Below are 23,902 nucleotides of genomic sequence, written 5' to 3' on the forward strand. Positions count from 1 at the left end.
TGAAGAACTCGAAAAATTTAATAAACAAATTTAACGCAATTAGGCAACTTGAATATACAAATTCTTTCTCAAATAATCCCCTTAAAGAGGTCACCACTTAGACTTTAATCCGATTAGGCCGGAGAACTTAACCCAAACCCGAGAGCATTTCAGCACCTTATTTTTCACCTCGGCCCACCAGGGTTTTTGAGCGAAAAGGGGGTTGGTGAACAATAAAGAAAGAAACTCTATTCACACCCAAATGGAAAGCTACAAGTTTAAAGCGAAATGGAGGGGTGAACTGCACTGAGAAAGGGATTCCAGATGCTATATTTATAATTATTTTTGTTATTAAGAATTAAAACATAGTCTATTTGTGTACAGTTTTTAAAGACATTACATTCTTCCTCAAAGTTTAGTTAAGTTTCTGCTAACAAATTGTCCTTAAGATTCTGATACATTCCACAATTTGTAGTAGAACCGACATTGACCCAAATATTTTTACATTTCAGGGAGAATACTCTGTGTAGGCAACACATTTTTGCTGAGTGTTCCCCTCAAGAATGCATTTTAATTGTGGGTTTCGCGGGCTTTTGTTGCTCTTTCTTTGCGTTCCCCCTTTTGGCAAGCGTCAACTTAATTACTATTTCTCTGCCCTCCCATACACCTACCTATACTCCCACCCACCCACTCACACACACTCGTCGTCGTTGTTGTTGGTGTGTGTGGTTGCAACCGAAGCAGGACCACTTGAGGCGACACCAGCAACATGCAACATCAGCGGCGGCAGCAGCAACATTAACCCATTGCAGCAGCAACATTCAGCACGCGCCAATTTAACGAACCAACCCACCATCGCCATTGCCAACAACACCACCAACAAGAACAACTACAACAACAACGTCAACAACAACTACAACAACAGCACGAACACCACCACCAACAACACCAACAACTGCACCACCACCACCCTGAAACGCAGCCATTTGGGAAACAGAGAGCGGGAAAGGGATGCCAGGGAAATGAGATCCCTGGTGACCGCAGCCACTGCGGCAACAACAACAGCACTGGCGACCACCATAACAACAACGTCTCGCAATGCCAAGGCAGCAACAACAACAACAACACTAGCCATCACAGGTAACTCCAGCTACGAGCGACAGAATGAATAAACAGAAAAAAACAAGGAGCAACTTCCTCACCACAAGAACAAATAAACAGCAAACTAACCACCGTCCGCACCAAAAGCACTGAAAAAAATTAAATAGCTGAGCACCATCACTATATGCAATTTTACTCTTGATGTTTCGTTAATATTTGTTGTTGCACTACACAAATTTGTTCAGTGTTGGGGAAATAATTATTAAATTAATTATGTTGGTGAAACTAAACCTTAAAGAAATATTTACCATCGAAATCCTTTTTTTTGCACTATATTCACTAATATTCTCTCTGCACTTCTAAAAATTTCTCTTGGTGTACATATGTTACTACACGTGCCCTAAAGTATGCAAAGAATTTGCAAAGTGGAAATAGTTGGTGAAATTTGGTATCTGTATTTTACTATTGGTTAAACTTTATTTGTTCACTTGAACATAAAAAACAAACAATATTTGCATTAAATATTTTAAAAGTCATTTTTATTAAATATTTTAAAAAACTATTTAAATAATCTTACAATATGATGGATATCCTAAACTAATAAATATCCCCTACCTTTCCCTTATGTGTCCGATTGATTGGCACTTGATTATTTTACCACCTAACCAAATGATAAAAATTCTCACAAGTCAGATACAGAAAATTCCATCGACAAATTTCCATGATCAAAATTCATACATTTCGTTGGCATTTTATTGAACTTGAAACCTCAAACCACAAAAAGAAACACACAACGGATTTTTCAAGAGTTGCTGGTTGGAATGTATTCGCTGATGCCGCTGATGTACCGAAGGCAGAGTTCCCGCCTAAGAACCCTACAATGGACGATCCAGTCGAGTCAGAACTTCTTCAAGATGAGCTTCAAGGCGCCCACGATGAAGGCCTCCAAGGCATCCACCATCAAGGAGCTGTCCAAAAAGCAGCCCCAATCGCAATCCCAGTCCCAGCCCTCGCAGTCGCAGTCACAATCTTCGGCACCCCAGCAATCCCCACCAGCTCAGCCCGTGGAAATCAAAAAGAATCCCCTGCCCCTGGGCACCATAAGCCCCGGACAACCCACTGCCATTAGCCCAAAACCCTTAGTTCATCCAAATGTACCAACTACTCCAAATATTCCCAAAATCCCAGATCAGCGGGCCAAGTGGTTGGCCAAGGTTTCGCCGGAAATGCATAAGAAAGCCAAGATGGCAGCTGAAAAGGGTGCTCCCCCGCCTTCTGGTCCCCAAAAAAATCAGTTCAATCAGGGCCACAATAGTATTTCCAACTTTGGAATGGGTAACCAAACATCTGCCTTTGGTGCTCCACCAGCCCGAAATCAAAACCCTTGGCAGCAAAAGATGGAAAAACAAAAGGACGAAGAAGATACCGATTCGGATTCTGGATCTGGAGCCTTCAGGGGCGCTTCTTCCGAGTCGCAGAGGAAAAACTGGATGAATCGAATGCAGGGATCGCAGCAGAAGAAGCAGAATCAATGGCTCAAGGACATGCAGGCTAAAATGCAGGCGGGCAAGGATTTGCAGGCTCAGAAGATGCAGAAATTGGGGTCACCAAAGGTGGCCACACCATCTAAGGGAGGGGCGGCTCCTCAGTCTCAACCTTCACCACCTCCATCACCCGAAGAACCTGAAGAGAAGAGTCCAGAACGTTTGGCTTATCTGGATGCTGTTAAGCAGCTGAATAGCTATCAGGTTTTGGAACCCACTTCAGGAAGAGCCACTACCAAAAGCATTAGAAAAGAAGCGGATCCCGTGATAGAACAAACCATGGAGTGCCTGGAAAAGACGGGGTTTTCGAAGAAGCAGTTGAAATCTATTCCCGTGATACAGGTAGCTGGTTCCAAGGGCCGGGGCTCCACATGTGGCATAGTGGAGAGTATTCTGCGATGCCATGGTGTGAAGACCGGTGTTCTCTGCTCACCGCACCTCTTCCTGACCAGCGAAAGAATTCGGATTGATGGGGAGCCCCTGAGCGATGTGAAGTTCACGGAACTCTTTTGGAAGATCAACACGGAACTTACGAATATGAAACCCACACCGTCCTTTAACAAACTCATGACCGTGATGGCCTTTCACGCCTTTCATGAGTCCGGTGTAGAGGTGGCCATTCTGGAGGTGGGCAATGGAGGAGCCAGCGATGCCACCAATATAGCCTCGCATGCCCAGACCATCGGGATAACGACCCTGGGATGGGAACAGAGCTCGAATCTGGGCAATTCCCTGAGAGACATAGCCTGGGCCAAGGCGGCCATCATGAAGCCAGAGGCCAATATCTACACGAACGTGGGCCAAACGGAGTGCTGTGAGGTTTTGGCCCAAAAGGCCAAGCAAATTGGTGTACAACTCCATCGAGTGCCCACCTTTAACGACTATATAGAGGGGAATATGAACAACAAGCTGCTGATGAACAAGGCCAACTACACGATGAGATTGAATGGATCGCTGGGCATACAGCTGGCCTACGATTTCCTGAAACGCCACAAGCCCGAATATGTCGTGGGCTTAGATCATAATTCTACTTTGCTAACCCCTGGAGCAAGTCGCGGCATTGAGATATTCGAGCAGCCGGGACAGTTTGACTTTATGCGCCACGACATGTTCAATGTCTATCTGGATAGTGCCGATACCTTCGAGTCCATGATGGCCTGCCGGGACTGGTTTTACACCAGGACTCGCTCGAACCGGCAGCCCAAAATCCTGCTCTTTAACAAGGTCAACGAGTTCAATGCCAAGGATCTGCTGACCATCATCCGCAGTAATTTGCGCTTCGAAGAGGCCTGCTTTGTACCGAACCCCAACTATTTCGAAGGCGAAATTCTGACTGAGGATGATGGAAAGGCAATGGTGTGGCATGGCATGGAGGAGCTCCAGAGGGCCAAGAGGAATGCCGGAAACTGGAGGGCTCTCTGCGAGGAGAACGGCAAGCGGGACAACTCGCAGCTCTCCATATCGATAAGCTCCTTCTTCGAGTACCTGATCAATAAGTACGGCAAGCAGAAGTACGGAATGAAGAACGAACTGGATGTCTTGGTCACCGGTTCCCGGCAATTGGTGGCCGCCACTATATCGTGTCTCCGGAAAATGAAGTCATCGAATCCCTGGCAATGAAAATGGAGGATTAGCGAATTTTCCAACTCGTTTTTCACCTTAAATTTCGTCGTGCAAGTTTTTGTTTACTCGTTTTTTTTATAAATACAATTCTCACATATGTAAAATGGTTGAACAAATATTTGAAAGGAGTATTTGCACTTTGAATGGAATGGAACCTTTATATTTTATGATGGAAACTTAAAACTCATATAGTTATTTGTTAGTACATGTGATTAATGCTGGCTAAAGGCAATTACACGAGCTCATGTCGGTAACCTTACACTTTGCTATTCAAACCGGGTTATAACAATCCTTTGGACAGCTGCCTGATGAGAATGACCAGGCGTTATTGCCCTCTATATATAGATGTGTTTATGTTAGTGCGTGTTTTTCCAATTAGCCACTGTGACTCTCAAGTTTTCCCACTCACTGCAAGGCACCTGAAGCACTTGGCACCTTTTTTTCCGACATGTGCACTAATATATATACTAACCTTAGTACCGAGCCAATAACGACCCATAATAACCCCAGGAAATGTGGTAATTCGCAGGGTCAAGCAACAATTCGAACGAGAACAACTACAGCAATGCCAGGGATTTGTCGCAGGAGGCCTTGTGGCGCCTCCAAATGGCCGCCGCCCAGTCGCAGCAGATTTATGTGGAGCGCCCGCCGTCGGCATTCAGCGGCCTGGTCGACTACAGTGGCTACTCGCCGCACATCCCGACGGTCACCAGTTCGCTCAGCCAGCAGAGCTTCAGTCCCACGCAGCAGCTGGCGCCCCACGAAATGCTGCAGGCCGCCCAGCGGTACGGAACCCTGCGGAAGTCCGGAAAACAGCCGCCTCTTCCGCCTCAGAGGAAGGACCTGCCACAGCAGGCGAAGCCGCAACAGCAAATTGGTGAGTTCGATGCCAAAAGAATTTCCTAGTTTTTATGAGTTAACATAACGCCCTAAGTATAAAAAAATGTATTGCACGTTTAAATAAAAATAACCTTAAAACCTTAAAATATTTAATGCATTGGTACATGTTGTCTTAAGTTTTTTCTTGTATGTGTTTATTACCCTTCTTCAATTATCTGAGCTTAAGTAATAGTAACGATTTCCATTTATCTATAATACCCTTTAAACATTTTTTGTTTGTTGTGTCTAAAAATAATAATTCTTTCACACAAACAAATTCAATATTTATCTCATTTATGGATCTTATTGTTGTCAAATGTGTTATGTAGCTCCGCCAACTCATTTTGACCAAAACCGAACTAATTGCAGGGCCATTAAAAGTAAAGGGAGTGCATATCACATCCATTTGTAGAAAGGTTCTTAATATCTCGTTCCTCAAATGTGATTATTGCAGCACAAACGGTTCGACCGACAGCAAGAAAATCTCATTGGGAAAATAATCCATACACAAATCCAATCCGAACACAAATCCGTAGCCCGAAAATCCGAAATCGGTTGAGGCGACTAAGAAATCAGTTTGATTGATTATGCACTTAAGTGTTGGGAAATGTTTGGCCAAGAGTTTTGCGGATGCTTCGAGCTGAAGCTGTTCGGATAAATAAAATAGAGTTTCCACAATGGAAGCCAGGGCCAGCACACACACTCCCAACCAGCCCACGTTCACCCCTCTTCAAGCACACACTGCACCATCCTTTCACCGAGTCCCCATTCCCCATCTAAATTTCTGTATAGAATTTGCATCTGTATATCCTTTTATGCAGCACCATCAACAGAAGCAGGATGCAGCAACATACACAGATAAATGCACATAAAATAGTCGGTCTCCCCCTGAAAATAACCCTCCCTCTATAAGGAAAAACAACAAATCGCTTGCAGCGACAACTATCACTGCACCTCCTTTAAAAAATATATGGCAGTAAAAATACTGGAAAAATACTAAAACAAACTACGACGAAAACGACAGAGAAGGATACACTAGAGAGGAAGAGAGAGCGCTTTTAAAAATGCAAAATGCTGAAGCAGAAAATATTTTACAAAATCAAAATCAAACAACGCTGCCATCTGTAAGGGAAGTGAATCGGTGAAGGAAAAATGCATTGCAAAAATAAATAACAACACGAACAGGGGTACACAGGGAGAAAAAATTGAAGTAATAAAGATATTGGTGGGAGGCGAAGGTATCGAAATATAGTTATGTTTGCTTTGATTGCCAGACAGCTAGAGTTTCAAAAATATTGGTCATTATTATTTATACAAAAATATCCTTTCCAAACATAATACATTTTTTAAATACTAAAAATCAGGAGGTAAAAACTATAAAGCATTTCCCTTTCAAAGAAAGCATTTACGATATTTATAAAAACATATTACAATTGTGGCTAATTAATTTATAAAAAATATATGATTTGCGTAGGACACTTTCCGATTTAAATTTATTGGTAATCTGATCTTTGCAACGACCTCTAGGAGATTACTTAACCACACGACCCCAACGAACCAGAAATTGATTGATTTTCTCCATTGTCGGCCGCAATGCCACATGGAATGCATAAAAAGGATTGCGATTGCGAGTGCCTCGGATGCTCTATGCATTCACTTTCAGCAATGGCTGCGGTTCGCTCGTATGCTCTCTCCCAGAGTCACACAGTCGCACACGGCGTATGCGTGATTTTTGTGTTGTTATGCATAAGATATCCGTTCCGCATACGCCCCGTACGTATCACATATTCCGCATACGCCGTGGTATCTGCTAAATGCTGCTTCAATTAGACAGACAGACAAAGAGACTGCGGAGATTGCGGTCCACTCCACAGGGTGGACCAAAACAATTGTTTTCCAACCTCTGAGGGGCGGAGCAGAACGTGAGGGGAAAACTTCCTGGGCAGCTTTCATATTTAGCCGTATACATTATGAACTGCTTCTAATCGGCTTAGAAAAGAGAAGCAGCTGCAGTTTGCTGCAGTAGCAGCAGCAGCAGCCAGCGGAGGAGCAAAAACATTTCAATTAAAACAAAAGCCATGGCCAAAGACTCGACTTCCCCCACATTCCCCCCATTTTTGCCGCATTTTTGGCCACAAAGCAACAAAAGCAGAACCGAAAAAAAAAGAAAATATGCCAACTCAAGATGGGCGAAAAGAAAAAGTGGCAGGGATGAACAGCTGCGGTCCAAACGAAGCCACAAATACCCTTAATGATCATTGATAAAGAAACTTTTGAGCCTTTATTTTCGTGGCAGTCAAGCGATGTATATAGTCACAATATTTTGCTTGCTTATTGTGAGGGCGGCAGTAAAAAGTAGCAGAACAATTGTTGGTTAATTTGGAAAGGCATTTCTTGCGTTTTTGACAGGGTAACTGGTTCTCGAGCTGTTTTATTATGCGGTACAAAATGTAGAAAGAAGATAAACAGATAGAAAAGGTAGATTAAGCCCCATAACCGCTATTTGTGATAGAATTTTACATATTTTTTCTAATAGACCATATCCGAATAGCCTTGCTTATAAACGTATGGACAACTTCAAAGTTCTAAGCTTAGAAAAAAAGGTTACCTATTAAGTACAATTTTTATTTCTGCCGGCAAATGTTGAGTAAATGTAAATGCCCTTTGCCTCAAGAGCCAGAAAAAACGCAAATAAAATCGGTGAGGATGGGGTGAAAGGGTTGTCGTAGTGTCAGCTGAGGATTTCGGATGAAGACGAGCTCAGGATCCCGGCATTTGCTTCACTTTTCTTTTGAGCCGCCACCTCTTTTTTCTCCCAGGACTCAAGTTGAACTGCAAGTGGAGCTCGAGTGCCAGTTTAAAGCAATAAAAGCCCCGGCTCCTGCCGACTTTTGTTAACCCGCTCTCGGTCCTTCAAGACCCGACCACTCTATATTGCCCTCCCGTTCTTGACTTTGATGACCGTGCAGCTGAAAACAACAAAAGAATCAAACAAAACAGCGAAAAGCCAAGAATTTCGCTGTTGTTTCAATGCCCGAAATTGCGCTGCCAAGTATGCAATGCTTTCAAGCTGGTGAGTTTTCTCGATTTGTACAATCCAATTGCCGATTTGCGGGATCTACTAGTACTCCCCACACAGATAGAAAAAAACAGCTCGATAACGATTGGGAAAAAAATAAGAGGGACTTAAGGCTTAAAAGAATGCAACAATTTCTTTTGAGTCCAAAATAAAGCACTCCTTTTCACAGCATACTTTTAGACACATTTTTAAATGACCTAAAAACATTAACTAAGTTCTATACTAACACTGTTCAAAGCCTTTTGTGTTTCCTTAAAGTGTTTCCTACTTTTTTTATTTTTGAATATCATCAAGATTTGTCCCGGTGTACTCCAAAGTCCGGAAACCGGAAGAGCCCATTTCGAACAATACGAATCACGCAGCGGGTTACGCAGTGCCAAACATTTTTATTTCAAGTGCTTCGCTCTATTCGCCATATTGAATTGCAGCGCATTGCGTTTGATTCAATTCAGGTTGTTTTCGGTGTTGGCTTTTAACGTGGATTTCAATTAGTGCTCTTCCTGATATCATTTTCTCCTAGTTAGGGTGTTGATGTCCGGTTGGAAATTCCGGGAATTTCAGTTGGCAGCGTTTGAGTGATTAAATTTCTATGGAGCTGAAGTTGATTTGATTGGGTTGTGAAAAGGAACCGAAGTGCATTTGGCATCAAACGCACTGACATCAATTAGACGAATTGGTAGCTTACCTATAAAGATCATATGGAACATGTTGTTATGCCTAGTACTAAAAACATTTAGTTCATTATAAAACCAAACTTAAATTTTTCAATCATATTGAATCGCCATCTAGACTCTTTCCTTTCGAAGTCAATTCAATACAAATTCAATACAAATTAATTTCGGGCATATTGAAAATCTCGGTTAGCCAAATCACGGGGGTAATCATAAATTTTCGGTTATCCATTAAATTTGTTGGTTGCTCGCTCGGTTGGTTTGTTATTCCTGTTGATTAGATTTAGCTTTTGTTTTCGGTTTCTATCTGCAATCCCTGTGTATTTTATTTCATTTCTTTTTATTTGTTTCGTATGATTTTGTGGCTTTTGCAAATACACAAAACGAAATGCAAAAATTAACAATTGGAAGCATATTAACCGCATCAATTTCCGCACAGCCACGGTGGCAAAAACAAAGAGCACACAGATCATTAAACATACATTCACACAGATACTCCCACACACACACAGACACACACTCACCTTCCACATTATTTATTGCGCCATGGGGCCAAGCCACAACTTTCGACAAATTTTTTGGCAAAACATTTTACGTAATAAATTTATTTTAATTACAACGCCAAAAGTGTGGCGTCGCATGGGCGGTGGGCGATGGGAAGAGGCAAAAGGGGGCTGTTTGGCTGGTGCTGTTTGCTGTGTGCGGTTGGTAATGAATGCGCTTCAATTAAATGAAATATTCATAGGCATAAATACAAGAGCAGGCGAAAATGAGGAGGGGTGGGAGGTCACGGGAAGCTTCAGGTAGCCCTACAGGCTACAGGCTACAGACTACAGGCTACAGGCTACAGCTTCCTGCCAGCGAAACGCATCTTATTTGGCCGGGGAACATGTTTTATGGGCCAACAAAAGCCATTGGACTATCATCACGATGGTTTTGCAGGCGGGGAAAAGGAGGAAAACTGGGTTTCGGGGTTGCCAAGGGGTCAACATTAACTGCGTTTACAGTGGGTGGACTTGTAGTTAAATCACAGCGATCTTGGCATACTCTAAAAGCTATGATTATTATTTATTCATTTTTGGGAAATTATTTCACAGCAAAATAGACAACTATAAAAACATCACATTTAGATTTTGAAAGTCCACAGAAACCAGATATTTGGTTATTGAATAAAAATTAAATTTACTTTAAAAGCTCTAATATTAAATTAGATAGATTAAATTAGATAGATAATAGACATTATTTAAAATAAATAAATATAACATTTCTATGTCATATTCAATATGCCGTTAAATGAACTTAAAAATATTTGCATTTGCAATTAAATAAATCATAAGTGCAAATATTTATTGTGGTCCTATTTCTTTTACTAAAATCGTCCGGAAAAATATACCTTATAACATAAATAAATTTATGATTTCTCTGATATTTTTCCAGTTCTTACAAATTTTGCTTATTTTTATTAATTTTAAAATCAGTTTTAAAATTAAAACGTTGCTTTGTACCTGCAGAAACCCCTCTGAATGTATCTCCCATAGCTTAAGCCTCGAAAAAAACGATGAACAAAAGTAAAGTCGGGAAACTCATTGCCAGGCCATTGGAGCCGTTTTGCAGCTTGTTAATTACGGCCTGGCCAAAATGGTTTGCTGAAAGGCGGGGCGCCAAGCGGGGAAAAGTGGGTGGAAAATGGCGAGGAAAATCGGCCTGAAGAGGAAAATGGGCAGGGATCTGCCGTGTAATGCATCTTTTCAAACAATTTACCAATTTGGCCCGCCTGTCTTTCTGTGTGACCAACTGGCCCTGCTCATAAAATGTTTATTAGGTAATGAAACATAACAACAAGCGGTCAGACATAAGGCTCAAACGACCGTGTCACATTTTGCGAAAGGAAACCGAAAAGCGTTAATTGAGTTTCGAGGGGTGGCAGTAGCGCAGTAGAGGGAAAAATCTGAAAGCCGGGGAAAGCTGTGCGGAAAATGCATTGCGGCTTTCGTGAGCAGATACATTTTCGCGCCACGCCACACGCATTCAGAATGCATCAGAAACGCATCGGAAAGTATTTTATTGTGTGCCAGACGAACGAGCGAGGATTTCCACAACCACTTGACTCGGAAAATGCTGAAAATGTATTTATGCAAAAGTCGCAATTGTCAGAGGCAAGTCAAAGTGCATAGAGTGTCGCCTCAAATCAGCGAAAAGGGGGAATATTTTGCGAAAAGTCTCGCACCTCGTCGCATGTGAAGTGTTTTGGCATTTGAACCGGGCTTTCGAGATGGCAACGTTCAACACGCTCCAAGTCACACACAATATCGATGGATGGGATATGGATGCATAGGATATAATGCGGATAAAATATGGCTAAGGATATATAGAAATAAAATCAAAATAAATAGGAGTGCAAACGGCCCATTCAGCAGCGCATTATGCTGATTGAATGCAAATGTATTTGGAGCGAATTTCTATAAATATAAAAATATAATGCAAACATTCGTCTGACCCCAATCTAAAAATCCAAATGAAAATGGGGCTTAAAAGAAAGCAACCCATCTCTCTTATTTTTTCCGCAAATTAATAGCTTAGTGGAACATCCCCCACTTACACACGCATTAATTAATTTAAATTGCATATTTCACCATTATTTATTAATGAGCTTAAATCGCACTAAACGCAAATCGATTTTTGTCTCTCTCGTTGCAGCGGATATAATACAGGATTTGGCAAATTAAACTAATTGCCAGTTAAGAGCAGCAACCCGCAACAAAACGGCAACAAAATACATTTTGACATAAGCATTTAAGTAAGTAAATAGCAAAAAAATAAACACATAAAAAATTTAAATATCTAGCTGTTTAAGTGGCGTAAAAATTGCTGGCAATGCAAACGTAAAAAGCAAATTAAGAGAAAGCTTGCCTATTTCGACCAAAACCAAAAAAAATGCTGTAAATGTGAAAAATCTACAGAAATACCAAAAATAAGAAATAAGTAAAAATACAAGTATTTTAGGTAAAAAATAAAAATAAAAAAAACGAAAACAAAATTCTTAAGCTCTTTATTTTATTATCACTCGTACAAAAAAAAAGATGTAGAGATATAAAGAAAATTGGTGACTATTTTAATGAGCAATTATACCGACTTTGTTTTCTGAAGATAATTATAAGAATTATGTATTTAAAATCAGATAGTATTAATTACACAGTCATGTGAAAAATGAAGTCATTTTTTCTAGTCCTGGTCATTGATGCATTTTCTTCGTTTCAACCTTTATGAATGCATAATTAAAATTAATATAACGTGTTAGTTTATCGACTGTTTGCCAGCTTTATTCTAGGTTCTTTCGGTGTCTTCTACTTTTTAAACTGGCTTTAAAACCATTATTTGTAAAAATCATCTCAAAAATAGTACATAATTTCTTAAAAATTCAAATATAATTTCCAAAACCACCACCGCATATTTTATTTAAATTTAAATAATAGCGAATTCCATATTTTGTCGATCGTGTGGCCAAAATATTGAGGTCCATGGTGACAAACTGCAAAAATACCGCCATGTTATTCTGGTCAAATCATTGTTAAACCGACAGCCAAACACAAAAGCCACCTTTTGAGGTTTCTATTGCCTTTTTTATGGCCGTTTTGCTGAATATGGAAATTGTGTTCGTTTAAATCAAATAAGAGAGACAAAATGTTCATTTAATTGCTTTTCCACCCGGCCAGGTCAAAATAAACCAATGGCCAATAAAAATCAAACTTCGATACAATGCGAAAAAAGGGGAAAGGTTGGCAAAAGTTTTCGACTCCTCATTAGCTTTTGTCTCCATTGGGGCATTAAATTGGAACGAATATTTGTTTGCTCAACTCGACTAATTGCGCTGCTAATTTCAATTGTTCGCATTGTCGGCGGGCAATAATAATGCAAAAATTGTAATTACAAATTAACAATTGGTCGTCTGGGTCCCCCGGTGACCCAAAATTAGATTGTGTAAATTTGCAAATTAATTTGCCATTGCACAAAGCCCCCGGTGCAACTCAGTTCGGCAAAATCAGAGCACAAAATATCAATTTATTTACTGTGCCATCTGTAAATAGTAGACACGGACACTGAGTCATTTAATTGCAACTGCAACCAACTTTTAAACTAAGCGCTGCCAGTCAAAAGTCCAAGTGAGTTGCATTTACATTTAAACTAGATAAAAAATATTTACACAGCGACATACCAAACCGCAAAATATGGAAATTAAAATAGAAAAACTATCTTTTAGCATAAAGAGAGCAAATCTTTGAAATAAAATCATAATAGCCGGAAAAGAGAATAATCAACAGACAGCAAAACGAATTCAATTTAAATGTTAAGCTGCGGGGAGTTTCAGAATGCTTTTGTTTTGTGAACCAAAATTGAGTGAAAAGTTCATTACAGATACTTTTTCGGTTGTTATTTACTTTTCGCCTTCATTCGTGAAAAGTGATTACCGAAAAATCATCGCCCAACTTTCACAAAACTTTCACCCGACTTGAGGGTGGAATACGGTTATTATAAATATTGATTCGCCTGCCCTTCTTTTTTGCACTCCGAAAGTAATAAAATTTATTAAATTTGTAGCCATCAAAACGGGTTGTAAAACATTTAGTTGTACAGATTTTTCGCTTGTTTCCCAATTTAAAATCAAACCCTTTAGCACTCAGTGATATAGTAAAAAACAAAGCAGGACACAGAATATTTAATTGCACATAGAGGGGGAAATATCTTTAATCCAATACTTGTTCAGCTCCGTTATGAAATATTCAAGTAATAAATCCACATAATTGAAGCATTTATTTTGGTGTTAGGCAAACAAAAAAGAGTAATGTAAAAGAGAAAAACATCAGTATTTTTTGGGAATGTTTGCGCAACAAATTATGCATGGAAATAAAGTTAAGTAAATTAACTAAAATGTTTCAATGAATGTTGCGCATGCATAAACCTCTCCTAGCAATGGAAACCAATTAAATGGATAATTAAATTTTAAGAATATTGTACATACTTAAACAGAGTAAACCAAAGAGTATAGATATTCTATGTAAACAGTTTAATTCGAAATAAATATGTTAAAATATGGTCAATAATATAAAAAAAGAATAGCTAATAAGAACTGCATTTTTGAGTGTGTTTGTGTGGCTCTGAGTAAAACACATTGCATCTCCTCTCAAAAATATTTAAAGATATAATTTCTGGTTTTACTTAAAAGTATGTATTATATAAATTAAATTTAGAATTAGTTTATATTTTCAGTTTAGACCCCAAACAAACTCAGACCGCAAAAGCATTTTTCCATTATCCACCTAGATATAAACCAAAATGTACTTGTAATCCAAAACCAAATGAGATCAAAATAGTCGATAAACCTTAGTCTAAGTCTGAAACTTAGTTAAACTGTCCATTTTGTCAATGTGCGTTTTATTGTTTCCACTTAAACTAAATGTAAACTATTAAAACTGTTCTCCAAATGAAAACTGAGACAACGGAAATGTTCACGCCAGGCGTTTGTAACATTTTACTGTCATTTTTATTGCAAAACCAAACAAGAATTAAACTAATTTTAAATGTAAACCTAGACCGTAATGATATACGATATTATACAATGTAAAACAGAATATACGATAATTATAAAGTAAATAAAATGAAAATTAAACCAAACAGTTTGTCTACACCGTTCGATTGGGTTAGGCCTGCCAAATTCTGTCAAAATTTGTGTTTTCTTCTCGTTTTTTGTTTATTTCCCACATTTTGGTCAAAATGATAAGATACAAAGTCGAGGAGTGCTGTCCGTTTCTTCTGGTCATAGCCATCACTTTGTTTGCCCTTCTGCGCTGGGGCATTCGTGTTACAATTAAGCCCAAAATATCAAGCACCCCGAAAAATGCAATAAAAAGCGGTGTAAACAACAGGAGGAGGAAAGGCGTGTCCGCCGTGCAGGTAAATTGATAAATGTTTGCAATTGTTTTTACCATATTTCCTCTTTTTTCGGGGTTTACAATTAAGGTGGAATACAATTGGGTTCGAGAGGGGGATACTCCTACAAAGGACTCGTTTTTGTTCTAAGGGAATTGGCCTCTCGAAAATGTTGTACCTATTTCAGAGATATATAAAATTAAATATAACCTAGCATTAATACTTGAAAATAACAGAAGATTTTATTTTTACTTAAATATTTTACTACAACATTATAAATACTAATTAATCAAAAAGGGGAAACAGCTCAAAAAAAATGGGAGCTCAAAGAAAAAGTTGAAGTACTAATAAAACTTATGTATTAAATATAAAAAAATATTTTTAAGCCCATAGTAATAAAATAATACTCAGTAAATAAACTCAATTGTCTCCTTTTAAAGGCCCCATTTAAGGATAAATCTATTTATTATTTAATTTGTATTATTTTTCGTCAGCTTGGCAACCCTGACCACCAATGTGCGCCTGTGTGCGTGCTTTCGCGTGTCAGTCTGCATGTGTGTGTAAGTTTGCGCTGCTGGCAAACCGCAAAATGGTGACATTGTGCAAATAAAAAACAATTTACGATAAACATCAAATTTCCACAAATTACCTTATATTTTACGTGAGTTGCGAAACAGATTGTAAAAAACAAAGGCACACACAAACCGAGGGAAAGTGAAAAAGAAAACCGCGATTCGCAGATTTTACACTGCGCTGAACATTTTTTGTTTTTCGCCATTGTTTGGAAAGTGGGGAAAATTGGGGGATGGAGATTTAGGGGCGAGGTTAAGGGAGCTGAGGCGCCACTTTAAACGTGCCACACGCCTCCACTTAAATTTCGAAATTTGCAATTATTTTTATTGCTTGCCATTTTGCTCGTCTGATGCTTTTTCCAGTTTTTTCACCCCCAAGGTGCAAGGGGGGTTAACGGGGCGCAGAGTAGGGGTCGTAGGCCATTTGTGAAGGACCCTTCATAAATTTCCACAACGCAGAAGAAGAAAAATTTTTTCTTTATTCAGGAAAAATAAATATAAATGCTTGTTAAGCATGTGGCGCTGTATGTTTGTGCTTGAAATGCATTATATGATTTTCTAGAACTGTAAGTGATTAACGGAAGGACACCCGAATCACAAGTACTTATACAATTTTGAAATGTAAACCGTATTTTTAGTTTCGACGAAGTTAGAAATTAATTCGAGCTATCCCCAGTTAACAGTTTATTATTGCCTTTTTATTAAGAATATCCCTGATTTAGTGGCCATTAAAAACTAAAAACTAGAAACATACACCAGTATAAATTAATCGTAACCTCTTACCTTTTTATTTAAATATTTAATTTATAGATAAATTTCAAAAACATGTTTTAGTTTTTGAGTTAGTAATAACGATGTTTTTTTTAAATTTGAGTATATAAAATATAATTTTATTAATTTTTATTATTAATTGCACACTTAGAACTTCAAGCATAAAGTAGTGTTATATTTACGTTTATTGTCAGGAAACCCCTCGTTAAAAAAAAAAAACGTAAAAACACCTCAGCGATAACTTTTTATTTGCCCCCTTTTAAACACGCTTATGTTGTGATTTCCAAGGCAACAGAAAAGTGCACCCGTCTTGAAATTTCTCAGCCAGGAGGAGAGGCTTCTTAGCCAGTTTTTCCCATTCCGGAAAATCCGCACCGGAAAACCCCTGCCTGTCCCCCTAATTGATGTCGCCAGGTGTCGTCGCACCCCCATAAACACGGCTCAACGGCAAAAACAGAAGAAATCCCGAAGAGCCAGTTCAATGGCCGAATTCTTGGCCAGAGGGCCAATAATTAGGAGTGTCTTTAAGCCAGGGCTAAAAAATGATAAGCGGGCTGCAAAGTAGACAGCGGACATGGCCAACTCAAATAGGCAGAGGGAAAAACGTGGCCTTGACTGTGTTGACTTGCTGGCCAATGTAATTAGAGAGCATTAGGATTATACCGACTGTTCTCAAGAAGCGGATAACGAAGTGCTACACAGAAAGAAACAAGTGCAGCTGGGCACTTAAAGCACATAAGTATTTTGTATGTTATCAATTTTTTTACAAAGCTTAGTTTATTATTCAATTTTATCACACAGATGTGAAATAATTAGGTTATTAAAAGTATCTACATTTACATTGTTCTTTAAAAATCAAATATTATTTACTGTGCAAAAGAAACACTGGAATAAGCCAACTAAAACTTGGCCAAAGGCAAAAGTGGAGAGAGGACTAGAAAATGTGGTAAACTTTTTGCTGTTTCGGCGTAAACAAAAATAAATCAATTTCTCGGTGCGTACAATTGCTGAGATAGTAGATAGGACTGCGTCCATAACGACAGGACAGGCCAACAGGATAAATCCGGAGACCAGAGAGTCATGTCAATGGCCCGCGGCCCCAAGGAATGGAAATTTCAGTAGACAGCCCGCATTTTTCCTTGGGTTCTTTTATTCAAATATTAAAAATACAACGAAAGTGGGATAACATTTACACGGAGTATGTATATGAGGAGCTACTTATCCCAGGGACCTTGTTGATTGCATTGAGAACTCCGGTTGTTTTTATTTTTGTCCAGCTGGGGGCTATCCTGAATGTTTAAGCTAGGTTTGGAAAGAATACACAAGATGTGTTCAACAAATAGTACGTAATAGTATTTAAGGGAAACCTTTACAATATATGTATTATCCTTAGTAATTCTATAAATTTACACTTTAATCTCAACTATACAAATGTATAAACGTATTCCTTGAAATACTTTGCATACTTTTAGGCACCTCCAAAAGTAATTTTAAAACCGTAGTAAGCAATAACACTAGAAAAGTCCCCGAATTTATTTTTAAATATTTTACTTGGATAAGAGACTAAATAGATTTCATTTCCTACAACTCCAATCAAATTACACGTATGCATGTCTTGAACAGAAACCTAATTTGAATGTCAGTGGAGCGGGTGAAATGTAGTTAACTTTCAGTCGATGTTAGGTTTTAAGCTCCCTTCTGTAACCCCCGTTTAACCCCTACCATTACTTATTATTCCCCGGGTTCTTGTCGCTATTTCTGCTGTTGCCTCGCATTCTCATTGACAAGTTTAATTGATGGGCGTCAGCGTCAGCTTTTGGCTTCAGTTCGATGGAGTTTGGGGAAAAGGCCATGGCCAAGACACCACCCAAAATCCTCACCCACCCGTACAGTACACCCTCGATTACCGGAATGGCGACGCGACAAAACCGCAGAATCTAATTTGGCACAAACCACCAAAGCAATTAAAGTTGCAGCACTGCAAACGGTGTCCAATGCGAATGTTCCCGATCTGTCTGTCTCTTTTCCCCCAAGTGCTTGGGTGTGTGTGGGGGTGTAAGGGTGTGGGTGCGACCCTGTGTCGGTGAAGTGTCATTGGGGGCGAAACAGAAAAAATTACTACAAGTGGGTACTCTTAGCCGGGTTTTAAAGGCCTGAATGTCCAGTTTTTGTCAAATCTATAATCGTTGCTTTTTCGTTTTTAGATCCCTTAAAGGGAAAATACCATTTCGATTTTCATAATTTTAGACGCCTTTGTAAGCTATTTTAGAACTCCAGTGATCTCCGCCTGCTCGCCAATTCGAAAATAGTTTTCACAGTGGAAATTAACTCAACGCAAATAAAAATTAGAGGCACTTGTATCTACAAAATGTCCAAAATGTGTTTTCGCACCAACCAGGATACATTTTGGTAACCTGTCTCTGGCATTTTTGGGCTAACATGTGGTTGTGGTGGCTGGTGGATTGGGTTGGCAGGGATATAATTTAAAATAATTTTCATTTCGTCGCAACACGGTAATTTCTTTTTTTTTTGGTCAAACTTTTGCGTTGATTTTCGGAGAGCCCTAAAAGTGGTCTCTGCAAAATTGCGGTTGCATTTCTGCTGATTTTTCGGGGGACACGCAATTTCAGCTGTGGAAGTCAATTTTGTAGTGCTGAGGGATCAACTTCGTTCCGCATTCAAGGTTTTGCTTTAAGGATTTTAAACGAATCGTTGGATAGCCAATGGCAATTTTCCCCAAAATGGAAGTGTTTCAGGAACGAACGATTGGATCGAAAAATGGGATTAAATTTTAGAGTTTTGCTCACTCATAACCTATATGATTGCTATTCTTAAAAAGTTAATGGCAATCTTTTTGGGCATATGTGTTCAAGTGCTGTATGCTGATTTCCCCCCTTTCGGTCAACCCTGATTATAAAGGCCAAGCGAAAAACACGCCTTTCATTAGGTCCTCAACCCACCGGCCATTTTGATCCACCGCCCTCGTTTGTGACCCCTTTTAGCCAATTCCGTGCAATTCCACGCCATCATCTCTAGAGCAACAGCCGTCGGTGCACTCGAGCGCCATCTGCAGTCCGTGGGCCGAGGCTACCGTCGTATATCCCACTTGCAACAAGCCAAAATTCGCTACACAGCGAATAAAATAGACTTTTAATGAAATAAAGGCACTTACAAATAATTAATCGTTTAGCATTTTGATAAAAAGGAACAATGTAAAATTGCCTTAATTTTTAAGGAAATCTAATATTTGATATTCAAAAAAAGAGTGCTTGTTTGGTGATTGGAAATGGCTATGCAACATTCAGTTTATGAACTTGTTATGGTATGATTAATATACCATTATAAAAAGTTCGAAAATATGATTTAAATATTTTCACAACTAAAACTCTTAAAGCGTATTAAAATTGTGGTTTTTCTCAGTGTACCCCCAGCACAGCAGTGTTCCAATCGCTGGAGTTTTCTCATTGTCGCATTGCTTTTTATTGACCATAACTGACTTTGTCATGGCATCGAAAGGGGGTTAGAGACTGGGCGAAATGGGGGGTCCGAAAGGGGGGCGTTTTAGGTGCCCCTGGAGCGTATTGGATGCTCCGGCCAGATGATGATTGTTGTTGCCATTGTTGCTATTTGTGCTTGGCTCAGACGTTGCTCATACGCCCTGTTGCGGCGACATTTTGCCCACTGCCAGAAAGCGCAGTTAGTGCAACATAGTTGTGTTCAGTGCACCTGCGTATGGGTGACAGGGGCGCACGAAAAGGGGTTACTTATTTTCTAAAAAAAGTTCATTTTTGTTCTTTTTTTCGATTGAACGGACTATAGAAATTTAACAAGTTTGGTGTCATTAGCTTAGAATTAGGTCTCAACTAAGAATTAATGTTTTAACAACACCTTTCGATGAGTATCAACTGCTTTAATCTCTCAACATATGAATTTTTCTGGGTATATGTAAAGTTGTTTGCCAAGGTGCGCTTTGTCACTATTTGTACTTCCATGCGAAGTGATATTATGTAATACTCCTTTACAGAAAGAAATTACTTTAGTATGCATCAAACCAAATACTGCTAAAATTAGTTAACAAAATAAGTATAATTACATCCTGTTGGGCAAGGTTATTCCAACAATTTAAGACCCCTTCAATGTGCCGCCTCTGGATCTTTCAAATTTGTGGCCCGCTTCGCTGGCAGCTTTGCCTTTTGGCATTAAACTTTGCGTCGACGGCACAAGTTGCCTTCAAGTTTAGCTTTGATGATTCCGTTACCTGCAACTCCTGTCTTTGGCGACTTTTTCCGCATCCTTCGGGTGTATCTTTTGTTGGCGGTGCGTGTGTGTATCTGTGTGTCCCCGGCGTCTGGCAATTTGTCAAACAATGTGTCAAAATGCATTCCCAGGGCCTCCACACACCGAAGATGTCGTGTAAAATTAATTAAAATCCCAGCCAGTCCCAAAACCCCAGATCCAGATCCAAGTTGCAACATTTTGAGCAGCGAACTTTGCGTGGCATCCTTTCCCAACGTCCCACTTGCCATCTTTCCACTCCCCAGCATGCATTAGGTCCAATTAAATTGGGAAATCTTTCATGAGCTAATTAAAAAGGCTTTGCCGTAGCTGTGATTCTCCCTTCGTTAGTGAAGCAAATCGCATCTGAGTCGGCTAATGAGTTACGAAATGCATAAATCTAATCCGATTGCGAGAACGTGACCCCCGGCAAAGTATGTCCAGTTGTCATTCCGTCAGTCAGTCCATTTGTCCATCCGTAAGTCCGTTTCTTATCAAAGTGCCCAGGCACCAATATACGGCTTATCAGCTGAGCACTAGTAGCTACAACTGCGATATTCAGTACACATTCAAAAAATCATCACCACACTACTTTAATAAATGCTGAATAAAAATGTAATCACATGTTTTGTATACTTAGTAAGTTGTGTTAAAAATAAATTCATTCTAAGCCATATGCCTAAATGAAAATAAAGTATCTTAAGTCACATGCGTTTTTTGCAGTGTACTATGTACACATGCTCATGACCCACAAAAATAAACAAGAAATGTGCGAAAAGTCGCAAAAAATTAACGCCTCAACGGGGAAAAGCAAAAATACCATAAAAACAAAAGCAAAGATAAAAAATAATACGATTTTAATGCTCTAACCAAAAGAGGGTACAATATCTATTATTTTCTACATGATTTGAGGTATTTGCATTTCAAATTCTATTGAATCGCTTCCACAATAAAAGCTTGTTTGTGACGTTTAAAAATGAAAATTAATTTGGTGCTTTAGTTTTTATGTTTTAACGTAATAAATAAATTGTTGGCTCTAAAAAATTATATCTTTTTAATTCCATTTTCTTTATGATCAACACCAGTTCTTTTAGAGTACTTCCCCAAATGCTTTTACCGCGATAACAACCTATTTTTATGGTTTTATATCTATTGTGCAAACATAAGAAAATCACAATAAAGCTGACCAGCAGAGAAACCAACGAGGACAAACAATAAAATAGGTACCATTCGAAATGTTACATCATCGTTTGAGATGTGGGAACTCCTCTTTAAAATTCCCCTCCTTAATCATTCATTCAATTCGACCTAAGCATTTTATTGTCGCATTTATAAATGAGTAAATAGAATTGAATTTTTATGTATGCAAAGGCCGTTTACTCGCACTGCCCAAAGGTTGAAAAGAAAATGGAGAGCCGAAATGAGAGAGGTGGGCTTGATAAGCTATGCTACACTGGAAGAAAAACTTATACTTACCAATTTAGCTTATAATAAAAAAACATTTTTTTAAATAGATCTTTGTGATTTGTATTTTAAGATGCCTTTTACAATGTTTTACCCTTTTGTTTTCTTTTGAATTTGGATAAAATATACAAATAAAAAAAACCGATTTTTAACATCTACCATGCCAAAAATCATAGTCGTCTTTTAAAAAAAAACTCGGAACTATTGATTATTTTTGTTTTATTTTTTTTTATTTTACAAATAAATATATTTACGTTGTAGAAACATTGTATTTTTAGTTTAAAAATACTTACTGGACATTTTTGGAAAATACGTAGAATAAAACGAATATGGTTTAACTTTCACATGTATTGTGTGCTTTAGTCATGTTTATATTCGGATTCTGTTAGGTTCTGTTAGGTACATTTTTCTCCATGTATACCACGGATAAACCACAGCGGCAGAAGCCGTGCTATCGATGCCCAAAGCCTCCCACAGAAGCTTGCCCGGAAAAGCTCATAAAATCACAATTGCAATTGCCCGGGGACCAGTCGCATTCGCATTCGTATTTGTATTTGTGGGCTCCACTGTTGTATATCCGTGTGCGATTTGCGAGTCGGTTGATTGTGCCTGGACAATGACTCATGGCGAGTGCCCCGATATCGTAACCCCGACATTAAGTCCCCAATTCCCGGCGATGCTAATGAGCCGACGGATTCGATTTGCCTGACCGAGATCTGAGCTACAATTATAGGGGATCTCTATCTGAATTAAGACCACCGGACAGCAAAGTGACTAATGGAGAGTGACTGAAGTGCTCGTAAATAAATATGAAGTCACAAAGGGGGATAAGATCTGGAATGGTGTTTTGCATATAATAAAAAAATAAGGATTATGATTTTGCACAATGACAAATTTAACTGGATGACACAGTTTTATTGATCTGATTTGAGGAATATTTTTTTGGGATTTCTTTGCAAAAATAATGTTAATAATAATATTTTTACCATCTTAGAACTCAAATTTTTTTATAGGGGGTTCTCTCGAACTTGAATTTTGATATTATTCCCTCAATATTATAAATTACTTCGTGTATGACCTTTTAGAAGCTCTTTCTATTGACAGCAAATTTTTTTGACATTTAAAAAATTACTAACTCTTATTAATTTTAATTAATCTATAATTAATTCTACATTTTGCAAGTATACTTTTATATAAATTCAGATCAAATCAATGGTAATATCACTTAATTTACAATACAGAATATTTGTTCTCCATATGCTGAACCTATAGCGCAGGGTATTGGAAGTCCGATAAGCCCACAACCCTTGCCAAAAACTGAAAAGTAATAAACAAAGGCATAACACGGGCGCTCAGCTGTTATCAGGCCGAGTTCTCTGGTTCTCTCCCCCAAAATACTGGGGTTCTCCGACTATTCTCTCTCGTGGAGACGGGTTCTCGGGTTTCGCCGGAGCTTCAGTCAGTGTGCCATCGATTTTTCCCGCTGGAGCCTCGTGTTTCTCCACGGCTTTTTTGTTGTCCTAGGACAGTGAGTCAGCTGATTGCACTCGGTTTTCCCTTCGGCTGCCGATTTGTTGTGACACTTCATCTGACAGCTGCAGTTGCATTTTCCTCGCTTTTCCTGCATTTTGCAATTAAATAGTGAATATACTGGTATAATGAGCCAGAAAAAAGCCACAAATTCGAGGCGGAAACGGATATTGTCGGATCCCAAGACCAAACAGTGGAATTCCAAGTGAAACCGAAGTGCGGAAATAGAAAACCTCACGAAACTGACGCATTAGCACACAAAAAAAACATCCCCGCAACACAATCAAAATAAAAATATAGGAAAAAGCGAGTGAAAGAGAAAAATTTAAGTTTGCCGCGCCCGTGAAGAAAAAAACACAAAAAAAGAAAGCAGATTTGTCCAGCAAATTGCTCCGGAAAACAGAGAGGTACTGGTACTGCCCTCCCTTTTCAACTGGTGGGCGTGAGTTTTAGATGCGTAAGCTTTCGCCTTACCTTTATGTATATATA

At 38.9% G+C, this 23,902-nt stretch overlaps 3 protein-coding genes across 10 annotated transcripts in view; all 3 read left to right on the forward strand.

Moving 5' to 3' along the window:
* Positions 1-14,559, forward strand: part of fred (friend of echinoid) — a 107,239-nt gene extending 92,680 nt beyond the window's left edge. The window contains exons 8-10 of one of the 3 annotated variants that reach the window (XM_017089601.4): positions 721-1,119; positions 4,777-5,124; positions 11,574-14,559. In XM_017089601.4, the coding sequence (XP_016945090.2) occupies positions 721-1,119; positions 4,777-5,124; positions 11,574-11,602 (776 nt within the window). In that variant the 3' untranslated portion in view covers positions 11,603-14,559. Of the gene's footprint in view, positions 1-720; positions 1,120-4,776; positions 5,125-11,573 lie in introns of those variants that run through there. The other 2 variants (XM_017089602.4, XM_017089603.4) reach the window with 2 other exon arrangements.
* Positions 1,711-4,375, forward strand: Fpgs2 (Folylpolyglutamate synthase 2). The gene has a single exon (XM_017089605.4). The coding sequence runs from the start codon at positions 1,902-1,904 to the stop codon at positions 4,242-4,244; it is 2,343 nt and encodes a 780-aa protein (XP_016945094.2). The 5' UTR covers positions 1,711-1,901; the 3' UTR covers positions 4,245-4,375.
* A 56-nt stretch (positions 14,560-14,615) lies between the features above and the next one.
* Positions 14,616-23,902, forward strand: part of capu (formin protein cappuccino) — a 36,355-nt gene continuing 27,068 nt past the window's right edge. Inside the window, exon 1 of one of the 6 annotated variants that reach the window (XM_036812864.3) lies at positions 14,616-14,825. In XM_036812864.3, the coding sequence (XP_036668759.2) occupies positions 14,646-14,825 (180 nt within the window). In that variant the 5' untranslated portion in view covers positions 14,616-14,645. Of the gene's footprint in view, positions 14,826-23,360; positions 23,821-23,902 lie in introns of those variants that run through there. The other 5 variants (XM_036812865.3, XM_036812867.3, XM_065868848.2 and 2 more) reach the window with 5 other exon arrangements.

This window comes from Drosophila suzukii, chromosome 2L (assembly GCF_043229965.1).
Source record: "Drosophila suzukii chromosome 2L, CBGP_Dsuzu_IsoJpt1.0, whole genome shotgun sequence".
NCBI classification, from domain to species: Eukaryota; Metazoa; Arthropoda; class Insecta; order Diptera; family Drosophilidae; genus Drosophila; species Drosophila suzukii.